Source organism: Globicephala melas, chromosome 7 (genome assembly GCF_963455315.2).
Source record: "Globicephala melas chromosome 7, mGloMel1.2, whole genome shotgun sequence".
Classification (NCBI taxonomy): Eukaryota; Metazoa; Chordata; class Mammalia; order Artiodactyla; family Delphinidae; genus Globicephala; species Globicephala melas.
In genome coordinates, this window is record NC_083320.1 from 13853595 (window position 1) to 13866653 (window position 13059).

The following is a 13059-nucleotide window of genomic DNA, read 5'->3' on the forward strand; positions in this document are numbered from 1 at the left end:
AGCCTCACAGAGCCGACTCATGTTCCTTTTTGCCTGGTCATTTCCTTTACTGAGTGTCTGTAAGAACCACCCACTCGGGTGTTTCTCAGGATTATAGGTTTTTTAGGTCAAACAGAAACCCTGGGAGCGCCCAACGCAGCCCCACACACGCGGTTACATTATGCACCGGCTGGGTGACATCGACCCTGCCGCTGTGGTGTGTCCTGGAAGCTGTTGTGCCTGATTTGCAGAGATTCTCTCAGAGTGTGGCCAGCGGCGACCAGCAGCACAGGGTAAGAGCGCGGCTCTGAAATCCTGAAGCCTTCCTGGTGGGCTGAAGGCTGCACGTGGGAATCCCTCCATTCATTTCAGAAGCTGAACCAGTGGGCCCTGCTCGTTTGCATCCTTTGTCATCCTCGGCCCCCATGATGGACGAGACACGGGAGCCTCCGGCCATGACTGTCCACCTCCTGGCCAACTCCGGGCATGGCTCGCTTCTGCAGCAAACCCTGGACCAGCTCCTGGACTGCATTTGCCCAGAGGTCCGTGTCTTTCTGGTGTCTGAGCGGGTCAGTCCAGTGAAATACTATGACAAATGCCACTCCAAGCGGTCCCGCTTCCCGGGGATGTCTGTTCTGCTCTTCCTGCACGAAAGCCTCGGAGAGGAGCGGCTGTTTCGCGTCCTCGACTCCCTACAGCATTGGCCGTGGCAGTGCTACCCCACCCAGAATGCACAGGGAAGACCGTGCCCCTATATTCTTGCCAATCAGGAATTCTATAGTCTGGACAACCAGATGCCCGTCTGGGGCGTGAGGCAGGTGCACTGCGGCACCGAGATCCTGAGAGTGACGCTCTACTGCAGTTTTGGTAACTACGAGGATGCCATCAGGCTCTACGAGATGATCCTGCAGAGGGAAGCCACCTTGCAGAAGAGCAGCTTCTGTTTCTTCGCGCTCTACTCCACAGAGAGCTTTGCCCTGCAGCTCTCACTGAAGCAGCTGCCCCCTGGAGTGTCGGTGGACCCCAAAGAGGCTTCAGTGTTGCAGTTCAAGGTTCAAGAGATTGGCCAGTTAGTGCCTCTTCTACCCCATCCGTGCGTCCCCATCAGCCACACCCGGTGGCAAACACAGGACTATGATGGCAACAAGATTCTACTTCAGGTATTTCTGTTTGGTCTCTGTGATCTTTAGATGCACGTGTAACTGTGTGATGGGACATCCAAGAGATGATTTAATGTCGTGGTTCTCAACCTGGGTTGCACACCAAAATCTCTGGGGGGTTTTCAAACGTTCCCATGCCGTGGCTGCACCCCAGGTCAGGTAGATTAGAATCTTGGGGGTGCACTGGCTTGGGTAATTTTTTTAAAAGCTCCTTGGATGTAACGTGGTTGAGAGGCATTGATTTAATAAATCCCTTCCCCTGACAGATAAGGAAGTTCAGACGCTGTGAGCTGGTAACTTGCACAAGTAGTTTTCAGTAGAATCAGGCAGCCCCCGACTTCTCAGATTTTCCTTTCATCATGCTACTCAACTATACACAAATACTTTGCCCACTCTTTGGGTCCAGAAATATCATTAGTTCTTTCCATCTGGACCTAAGGAAGCTGAAGCTGTAATTACGGTTGGGGATGTTAAGTATGCCGTCCTATTGACTTAATTGTTAAGCATCTTGCATCACTGTCAAATTGTACCCCCCAAAAAGTTACATAGTTAGAACCCTTCAAAATAAAATCTTAAAATTAAAGCCTTCTCCTGTAGGCATCCTGTTGAAAGCAAGCACAATCGTGACAGCTACCACGCGTCACTTCTTATGAAGGGTTATGCGGCAGTTGAACCTTGCTCCTCAGTAGCTGTGGGATTTGTGAGCCTTGGGTTCTTCATTAGCACAATGAGGGTAATATTAGCATCTTCCTGGAGTACAGGTTGTTATCTCTGCTAAATGACCTGACATTTGTAAAGTGCTTTAGTGCCTAGAATGCAATTTTAGCTGTTATTGTTCATATTATGCCCTAGAGCATGTATTTCACATTGATTGTTTTATTTAGTCCTTCTTACAACATAGGAAGTTTTGCAGAAGGGAAAATTGAGCGGTAGAGGGAATAGTTACTTGCCCAAGACACAAGAGGAAGTGTTTACGTGGCTCCAAAGCCAGGCAGCTAACCACTGCAGTCCAGTGCTGTTGTGCGTGTGTGTGTGTGTGCGTGTGTGTGTAAGTGTGTGCAGGCAGGGAGGTGTACGTGATAGTCACAGCAAAATTTCTGTCCTTGAGAAATGGTCAGTAACCCTTTTAAGGCCTATTGGATAAAGTAAAAACAGGCTAGAAGATGAATTATCTTTCCTTTTGATTAATTTTGTTGTCATCAGCTTTGAGTTATTATAAAACATGAGTCATATTGATAGTGTATGTGATGATCTCTAAATTATTTACCTTCTCATTCACGTAAGGTGGACAGGCACGGTTTCTCTTAGATGCCTGTTACATAGCTCACTAATTTCCAAGGCATCTAAAGTTTTTCCTTCAGCCTTAGTTCATCTCCAGAATCTAAACCTCACTGTCAAGCAAAAATTTAAGATGTGTGTGCAGCAGGGGACGCATTTCTGTTTCAAAGGCTAACTGACATTTTAACTTCTGAACCACGGCTTATACAACTTAGCTCCTTTGGAAAGTTAAGTCAAATTTGGGGAGTGAAGAATAGTTTTTTGGATAAAGACGTCAATGAGTTTAGGCTTTTGCCAGCAAAACGGGCGATTATCTTCTGGAAACTTCTGTTTCTGGTGTCCTATAAAAATCCCTGAAGGAAGCATATACAGAGGCTTGGCTCTAATACACTATAAAAGATAATACCTGGTAGCTACTTCACTCCTATAATGGGGTGAATTTTTCCGGATAGAAAACCCAGCCCAAACTTCTGTGGGGGCAGAGGATGGGGGGGGGGGCAAATGAACTGGCTTTTGTAAGTAAGTAGCCTGAGTCTTGAGGCTAGGATCTGACTCCCAGCTCCGCCACTTCCTCAGACGGGCCCCTGTGGTCACCAGCTGGCTGCCAGCAGCTCTGAGGACTACCCTTTTGAGTTCCTCACCCTACAATGGGCCAACAAAACTTCTGGTCTTCATGTCAGTTGGACCAACTTGGATCCGATTCTCTTCTCTAAATCAATCATTGCATTCTGGGGAATGGGATTGGGTGGATTAGCTTAGTTCTGAGGCAAAGGCTCTACTACCCTGCATCCTGAGATTTTTTGTGGACTCAGACTCTCTGGGTACTCATGGAGGCGGGGGACAAGGGTCCCCAAGGAAGATCAGTGAGGGGACAAATACTGGGTGGCAAAAATGACTAATGTCCACCAGCGAAAGAAACTAGTATCTATTTAAGGGAGAGCTTTAATCACAAGTTAACTTCCCCATGTGTAACCCCTCCAGGATGGATATGTGTGTGAGGTGGGGGGGGAAAGGGGGGGATGCTAGACCCAATGAGGGTGATGGGCAAAGCTTCCCTGAGAGGTGATGCCTGGGCCTGGCTGAGCTGGATGGCCCGGAAGGAAGTAGCTAGATGGGGAAGGGAGGAAAGTGTTCCAAACAGAGGAGATGGCGGGTGACAATGTGTGGAATAGGATTTCCTTAGCAGGCATGTTCAGAAAAGTGCCTGTGGTTCCATGTGGCTGGAGAGAAGGGAGGGGGTCGGGCGGGGGAGGATGGGCAGGTGGGCAGAGGCCACATCATCAGGCACGTGGTCAGCCACTGGAGGTAAGCACCACGAGGACAGGGACCTTTTTCGATCCACTCTTTTTTTTAAATTTTATTTTATTTACTTTTTTATACAGTAGGTTCTTATTAGTCATCAGTTTTATACACATCAGTGTATACATGTCAATCCCAATCTCCCAATTCATCACCCCCCCACCCCCAACCCCCTGTGGCTTTCCCCCCTTGGTGTCCATACGTTTATTCTCTACATCTGTGTCTCAACTTCTGCCCTGCAAACTGGTTCATCTGTACCATTTTTCTAGATTCCACATACATGCGTTAATATACAATATTTGTTTTCCTCTTTCTGACTTACTTCACTCTGTATGACAGTCTCTAAGTACACCTGTGTCTCTACAAATGACCCATATTTCATTCCTTTTTATGGCTGAGTAATATTCCATTGTATATATGTACCACATCTTCTTTATCCATTCGTTTGTCGATGGACATTTAGGTTGCTTCCATGACCTGGCAATTGTAAATAGTGCTGCAATGAACATGGGGGTGCATGTGTCTTTTTGAATTTTGGTTTTCTCTGGGTATATGCCCAGTAGTGGGATTGCTGGGTCATATGGTAACTCTATTTTTAGTTTTTTAAGGAACCTGCATACTGTTCTCCATAGTGGCTGTATCAATTTACATTCCCACCAACACTGTAAGAGGATTCCCTTTTCTCCACACCCTCTCCAGCATTTGCTGTTTGTAGATTTTCTGATGATGCCCATTCTGACCGGTGTGAGGTGATACCTTATTGTAGTTTTGATTTGCATTTCTCTAATAATTAGTGATGTTGAGCAGCTTTTCATGTGCATCTTGGCCATTTGTATGTCCTCTTTGGAGAAATGTCTATTTAAGTCTTCTGCCCATTTTTGGATTGGGGTGTTTGTTTCTTTAAGATTGAGCTGCATGAGCTGTTTATATATTCGGTCCACTCTTATACTCCCAGTACCTAGAACAGCATCTGGCACATGGTAGGCAAATCCATTCTAGTGTGAATGAGCAAAAGCTCTGCCAATTAGCTTCTATCTTATTCTGACTGTAATCAGCAGTCACTGACAGAGCCACCGAATGGTACTGACATGTACAATTTGCATTATGAGGATCAAAAAGGAGAGTATACATGGAGGTGCTTTGTACAGTAGAAACTGTAGCACAATTATTGTCTGTGTAAGAAGGCTGCTAGCTGTCTCTCCATGTCTTTTCCCACATAACCTCCTGTCAGCGCACACTGTCTGATGCTTCTTAGAGCCTAGGATGTGTATTTTTGATGAGATTGATATTAGGGTACCTAGTAGATGCTCAGTAAATGAATGAATGTCTGAATACAAAAGCAGGTATGTCAAATGTTTATCCATCCACCAAGTGTTTATTAAATGCATACCTTGGGCTACCCTATTCTCCACTTGGCAGTTTTCATTCTGCTGTCTCAGTCCTTAGTGGATGCATCTTTGGTTTGGCGTCTGACATAAATTTGGGGAAATTCTCAGTCATTATTGTTTCAAACATTTCTTCTATTCCATTCTCTTTCTCATTATTTGCCTACCACTCCTGTTTTAGTTGTCCCATAGTCTTTAGATAGTCTGTTCTGGGTTTTTTTTTTCAGGCTTTTTTTTTCTCTCTGCTTTTCTTTTTCAAGGATTCTATTGATACGTCCTCTAGCTCAGAGATTCTTTCCTCAGCTGTGTTTAGTCTGCAAATAAGCCCATCAAAAGCATTCTTTATTTCTGTGACAGTGTTGTTGTTGTTGTTGTTTTATCTTTTTGGTTCTTCTTTTAGGATTTCCATCTCTCTTTTCACATTGCCATCTGCTTTTGCATGCCGTTTACTTTATCCATTAGAGTCCTTAGCATATTAATCAGAGTTGTTTTAAATTACAGGTCTGATAATTACAACATCCCTGCCATGTCTGCTTCTGATACTTGCTCTGTCTCTTCAAATTGTGCTTTTTACCTTTTGTAATGCCTTGTAAATTTTTCTTGATAGGCAGGCATGATGTAGCAGGTATAGGAACTGCTGCAAATAAGCCTTTATTAATGTGGTAGTAAGGAGTTGGGGGAGGGGAAGCATTCTATAATTAGGTCTCCGTCTTAGTGAGTCTATGCCTTGAACTGTGAATTTTGCAAGTGTTTAATTTTTTTTTTCCCTCCTTGCTTATGTGGGCGAGAATGGCTAGAGTGGGCTGGAGTTGAGTACTTCCCTTCTCTCACATGGAAGGCTAGAGAAAGCTGGAGTTGGGTATTTCTCTTCACCCAGGTCAGTTAGGCTCTGATAATACGCCAGCATGTTAGGCTCTGGTTAACTAGTTTCCCCTGAGAGAAGGACTTGTAAGAACAGAGTGCTCTGGAGTATTTAAAAATGATCCCTTTTCACCTAGAGATTCTCATACTAAGTGAAGTAAGTCAGAGAAAGACAGATATCATATGACATCACTTTATATGTGGAATCTAAAAAAAAATGATACATATGAACTTACTTACAAAACAGAAACAGACTCACAGACACAGAAGAACTTACGGTTACCAAAGGGGAAGAGGAGGGGAGAGGGATAAATTAGGGGTTTAGGGTTAGCAGATATAAACTACTATCTATAAAATAGATAAACAACAAGGACGTACTGTATAGCACAGGGAACTATATTCAATATCTTGTTATAAACTATAATGGAAAAGAATCTGAAAAAGACCTGAATCACTTTGCTGTACACCAGAAAGTAACAGAACATTGTAAGTCAACTATACTTCAATAAAAAAAAAAGGTTCCTTTTCTCCTTCTCTTTCCGGAAGCACAAGGGGATTTTTCTCTGATATTTATTGTGAGAGTCTAGTCACGCTCCTGGAGGTAAATCTCACAAAACTGGGGGGGGGGGAGCTCCCCCGGGACTGGGTCCCCTGGAGTTTTTAACCCTCAGAGTTGTCCACACTAAGCCTCCAGCTGTTTGCCAATTACAGTTCAGGTTTTCCTCGCCCCGTCCTGGTTCCTGCAGTGGTTTCCACTTTGGATCCTCTTTTCCGGGAAGCCATGACTCCCCGCATTCATTCGTATGTCTCTCCAATCTTGGGGGCTGCTGTTTGCCCTGTGTCCCCACCTCTCATGCAGATGCTAGAAGAGTTGTTGCTCTCTCTAAGGCCACCGGTGCCTGAGGTCAGGGTCAGCAGTATTGACAAATGCTGACCACTCCTTGCTTGAAAGTTTCTCCTCTGTGAGCTTCCATAATTTGGATCTTCTAATTAAAGGATTTATCCTATCTCTCTATCACTTGGACATTTTTTTTCAAAGTTTCAACTCTTTTTGCCCCTAAATCAGGTTTCCTCAACCTCGGCACTATTGACATTTTGGACTAGATAATTCTTTGCCGTGGGGGAGATGTCTTACGCATTACGGGATATTTAGTGCATCCTCAGTGCTACCATTAGATGCCAGAACTGACTCCACTTCCCTGCAGTTGTGACAACAGGAAATGTCTCCAGACATTATCAAATGCCCTCTGGGGGGTGAAATTTCCCCCAGTTGAGAACCACTGTCCTAAGTTTAAGGTTTCCCTAAGATTAAGAAATAAAGGCCATCCTGGGCATTTAGTTGTCCTCTTTCTTCAAATTACTCCTGTATTTTCATCTCCTCTATCTCTTGAGCTTTTGGCTTTTTCAACTCCCTGTAAGACCATTTAAACATAACGTCTCCTCATCTCAAATTCAGTCCAAACAAAACCAAAGTCATCCTCTGCAGCCCTGCCCCCAATTTCTCCAGCTCTGGTCACCCTCCCATTTGCACAGGTTTTGAAATATGTCGTTTTTAAAGTCTCTCTTTTTGGAAGACCCACATTCAGGCAGCCCCCCGCTAAACTGTTCAAGTTTCCCTTTGGAGCCATTTCTTTTTTTCTCTTTCCTTCCTTAAACCCACCGAACTTCAAATGTGCATTGTATTACAGCATTCTAACTCTTCACTCTGGCTCCAGGCATCTGCTTGATCCTGCACAGGAGTGTTGAATACATTTTTTTTTTTTTTTTTGCCGTACGCGGGCCTCTCACTATCGTGGCCTCTCCCGTTGCGGAGCACAGGCGACTTTATGACTCGCCATCTCTTTTCGGTATTTTATTGTAAATGTTTATGTCTGGTAGAGTACCAGACAGACAGCTGCTTCTGAACCATTTGTTGATTGATTAACTGCCTGTTGTCAGGAAATAAGTTTCTCTTCAGAAAAGTAAATATTCCAGAAGCTAGTTTGGCAAAAGCAAACATATATTTCTCTTCATTTTATCAACAGACCTTTAGCTAAGATCATCTTGATGTTCTTTATTAACCATTTAAAATAAAAGAAGATAGTCTCTCGTGAAGTGAGTAATTCATTTGCTTCTTCTGTAGCATTTCTGGGTTCCTTTCTCATTTCTGAGTCTCTCAGAGGCACTCATTCAGACTCTATTTCTCCCGCTTTGTTTCTCTCCTCATTTCCTCCCCATTCTTCATACCCCACACAGACACACACACACACATACACACACTTCCAACCCTACACGCCCGCTCTCACTCAATGCTTTGCTTTCTGCTGCCCTGAAGGAATCCTTGTAAGCATGGCTCAGAGGTTGCTGCTGCTATAAGATGGTGGGTTAACATCATTGGTTTTGGTTAATAAATTAAAATAAGTACCTTTCAAAAGATCAGTTAATTGGAAGAGACTAGATTCAACTCTTAAGTAAGCAAGTTTGGCATTGTTTTGGGGTTTCTTATTATCTATATAATTTGTTCCCATGCAATCTTTTTTTTTTTTTTTTCAGTGTAGGAGAAATCCTCTTTTGCTATCTCTTGGAATCACTTTTAGCAAAAGACAATATTATTTTCCCTTCATGATGTCAGTCTGCCCCTTAACAGCTTAATCATGTTTCAGTGATGTGTATTCTCTTATTTCTCAAGTATTTAGAGCCAAATGAATGACCAATGATCTTCCTGTTCATCAAGATAATTACTAATGTTCCTTGAAACTCGAAAACACCTACCTCTCAATTTGTAACATTTTACAAATATTTCTTAGAAAGATGGGCTCTAAATGATCAGAATTCCTACAAATGCATTTCAATTGCTTTTTTGGCAAGAGGAGCGTTATTCTCTCTCAAGAGATTTATCTCAACCACTTGACATTATGTTTCTCCTGGAAATTCTTCACCCCAACTGCACACGCCTGCATTTCTACATCAATAATCTTGTGCTTTCTTTTGCCATATTGTCTAAGGACTTCTCTTAAGAAAGGAAAAGTTGATATTCTCTCTCTTAAAAGACTGCAGAAAGGGCCATCCACAGGATGAATGTCCTGTGGCAGTTTCTTAGTAAGACTTTGTAGCTACCTAATGGCTAATAATTAGGGGCCATACATTTCTGTATGCAAATAATTTATGGTTTGTTAGGCATTAAGCTTTATTTATTTGTCCAACAGACATCTACTGATTACTTACCACGTGTTAGGCATTGTGCTAGGTACTGGAGATACAATGGTGAGGAAGGTGTATACAATCCCGGCACTTCCAGCTGGCAAAGTCTAGAAGAAGATATAGAGAAGTGAGCAAACAGGTGCAAAATACTGTGGTAACTACTATGATATGGAAACTACAGGCTGCCAGGACAGCTAGTAATAATATTTGTGATGATGATAATAGCCAACTTATGTTTAGCACTACTATTTCCAGGCCCTGTTATCATTTAATCTTCTCAACAACTCTTTGACATTGGTACTTATTATGATCTCCTTTTATAGGTGAGGAAACTGAGGCACAGAAAAATTAGGTAACTTGTTTAAAGTCTCACAACTAATTAGTGGCAGAGACAATATTTAGGGGTACCTAACTCAGATTCAGTGACATGGAGAAGGCTTCTAAGAGGAAATGATGGTAAGCTTGGAGTTAACAACAGGTATGAAGGGTCAGAGGTGACATATCCCAGACAGAGGAAATAATATACACAAACACTGGCATTAAGAAAGAGCAAATAATGTCCAAAGAATTGAACAAATTTCAATTTTGGCAAGTGGAAGAGGTGGCGAATTAGGCTGGAGTAAGAAGGGACAGACTGTGAAGGGTGTGGGAGCCCATACTAAAGGGCTTAGGTTTTTTTCTTAAGAAGAGTAGGAAGCCACTTGAAGTAGGACGGTGACATGATCAAAACTGTTTTCAAAGCTCCTCTGGTAGTGGAGTGGAGAATGGGTTAGAGGGAGGCCAGGCCATCCATGGGGTGTCCCATCGATGGCTGTTGCAGTAATTCAGACTAGAGATGATGACAGCCTGCCTAGGGTTAATGGCAGTGGACATGGAGAGACGGGAAGATGTGAGAGATCTTTGGGAGAAAGAGTCCATGGGAATGCGTGACATGAGGGATAGAGAAGGGAAAATGATGCTCTTGCTTGGTGACTGTGGGGCAAACGATGCCAGGTTCTAAGACAGGGAAGAGTAAGCAGAACAGATTTAGGGTGAGAAGGGGGATGAGTTCAATTTGGGACATGTTGACTTTTAGGACCTTGTGCCTGGAAGACAGTTGGATAGGTAGGTATGAAGCTTAAGAGACAGAACTGAACTATAATTAGACTTTCAGAAGCCTTCATCATTTAGAAAATAATTGAAGGCAGGGGATTCAACGAGGTTGGCTGGGAGAGTGTGTACAATGAAAAAAGAAGATGGCCGCTTAGCGCTGAAGAACTACCTCCTGTCACAAGTTGACAGGGAAGGAGGCTCCTTCAGTGGACCCTGAGAAGGGGTGATGGAAAGGAAGGAGAAAATCCAGAAGAACATGTTGACATAGAAGGTTAAGGAGAAGAAGTCTTCATATGTAAAAGAGAAAGGGCAGTCTTGTAAAATTCTACCGGAGCTCAAGTAAAAATTAATGACAAGAGACTCCTCTAGATAGGATAGTCTAATATCAACCCTGAGCGATTTCTGAATATGGAACTAGCCATGCCGGTTTCCATTTCCAGAAGAAAAAGACCTCATTGGATCAAAAAAAAAAAAAAAAAAAAAGGTAGAATATAATGTCAAATGACCTTCCAGGAGGCAAAGGTGGCAGCTCATCCCTTTGAAGGATTGTACTTGTCACTGTTATTCCATTCAACCGACTTTATTGAAAGTCTGCTATGGGCACAGCATGGCAGAAGGCTGAATAGGACGTAGTCTGTTCTTGACACTTAGTTAATGGAAAACATCGGTTACACCTGTTCCTCTTCTCCTTGTCCCATAGGTCCAGTTGAATCCAGGACTTGGTGTTAGGAATGGTGAGCTTGCCTTTCTGAATGGCACCTCGGGAGCTGACACGCTCCCCCAGGGCTCCAGGCTGACCCCTGTCTCTGCGATTAGGACCCTAGAGCCGAGAAGCCGAAGGAGCCGGGGCAGGAGGTTCAAGGTGGGGTCGGTGGAGCGGCCTGAGCCTGGTGGGCGGACAGCGTCAGACAGCGCTAGTGGCACTCCGTGGAAAAGCCCTGGCCGCTCAGCCCAGCCCAGCAGCCCAGCTACGGACTCCCAGCTGCCTCTGCCTTCTCTCCACCTCGAACCCGGGGCCAGAATAGAGGTCCTCAGACGGGAAAACAGCTTTGAGAAGCAAGAGGCAGAGACGAATGTTGACACAGGATTCACCGTGGTCAGCTCTGGACCCAGGCAATCTTTTCTGAGCAGATTTCCAAGGGATCTTTGGACCCACCAGCCACCATCCTGCTTGTCAACCTCTTCCTTAGGGGCAGCTGCTTCCAAAAACAACAGAATCTTTAAGGAAAGCGTTCATCCTCTGTCACTTGCTGACCAAAGGGACCTTTGTTCCAGGACGATAATCTCAAAATGTACCCTTCCTCTGCCAGTCCAGGGTGAAGAAAAAGATACAGAAGAAGAATTCTTTATATAGCATAAAACAACTGTGGTTTTCTAAAACACAAAATCAAATAGAATGTTCTAGAAATGGAGCATTGACCCAGAATCAGCCTGTTTCTTGTTCATCTGAGGGGCTCTAAATGCTAGCCATGCACAGATCTGTATCACTTTTATTTCAAATGTTCAAAATCTAGCAGTGCTGGTGAGTGGTTGTTTATTTGCCGTCATGGTCATAAGGGAACACAGCCAACACACAGGGAAAAAGCCCAATGCCTCACGTCCTTGGAGACACACTAACACAGCTGGGTGTGTTGAGTTCAGTACCTATCAGGATAATTGCATTATATGCAAATAAGTCGGATGTGTTATGCAATGCTGATTAGAGTCTGTAATTTGGTTTTAATTTTTACTTGCATTGCATTGTTCATCCCCCCTGGGCAGCATGGGCTATTTATTCTTTAGTGTTTTTTAGTTTTTATGTGACCTCATTTGGTAACTAGGCCCTGTTCACCACTCACCTCTGGTGACTTTTGCCTTTAAAGTTGTTTGCATCCGGAATGAGTTAACATGCAAAGTGTTTTGAACATTACAAACATTTCTCTTTCTCTCCTGTTTAATGAGCAGCAACCCTGGAAACCAAAAAAAATAAGTTAAAAATGAAAGCTAGGCTCTAGGGGGTTTTCCGGCTCCTCCATTTCTTGTTTGTTTCCGCACTACCCCAGTGGGGCCCATGGTTCATATAATTAAGCAGAGAGGAGTGGAATGTGATTGGATGATTTGAGATCTCCACTGAGTGTGGCAGGAAGATTGCATTGGTTGGGTCACTGGAGCCGGACTTGGGTTTTTTTGGCCATGTTCAAATTCCCGAATTCCTTTGCAGTACTCGTTCATTTATTCATTCATTTATACATCCATTCGTGCAACACAGTGTACAAATACTTACCTTTGAATAAGACATTGGTATATGGTACACATACATTCTGTGGCCATCAAACCCAAAACTTATTTATGGTTTCACTGTATCACAAATCCATTCTATCAATTCTTAAGAACAGGTGGAAGTTCAGACTTATTTCTCTGGGAAACTTTTCCACAGCTGATCACCACACTTACTGCACAGGCTGTGGTAAGAATTCACAGCCTGTGGATGGACATTGGGCATATTACGAATTGCGATTATAATCATAATGGACGAATTCTTAGTTGCTCATATGATGTATTATTTGGTTGGGTCTATACACACATTTTTTAAAAATCTGAGGGCTGTGTGTTTCAGTTAATTTACAAGGTTATTTGACTCCAAGAACTCCATTTTCCAGAACAGATGTTATGTGACTATAAGTGCTGACTTAGCCGGGTCTTTTGGAGACCCCTATACTGAGTAGACCTAATTGGAGAGAAGGATGAGTTCAGGTTTAAGCATGAATCTCATGGCAGCAAGACTGGACTGAGTTTGTGTGCTCTGTCCCCCTAAAAGAGTAGAAATGGAAGAGAGCTGCAAATGG

General features: G+C 43.5%; 1 protein-coding gene across 1 annotated transcript; it reads left to right on the plus strand.

Annotated features, from left to right (window-relative positions):
• Positions 1–223: 223 nt before the first annotated feature.
• On the plus strand, positions 224–12114 carry FAM124B (family with sequence similarity 124 member B). Its single transcript, XM_030834170.2, has 2 exons — positions 224–1139; positions 10935–12114. The coding sequence occupies exons 1-2, from the start codon at positions 405–407 to the stop codon at positions 11586–11588; spliced, it is 1389 nt and encodes a 462-aa protein (XP_030690030.1). The 5' UTR covers positions 224–404; the 3' UTR covers positions 11589–12114.
• The last annotated feature ends 945 nt before the right edge of the window (positions 12115–13059 follow it).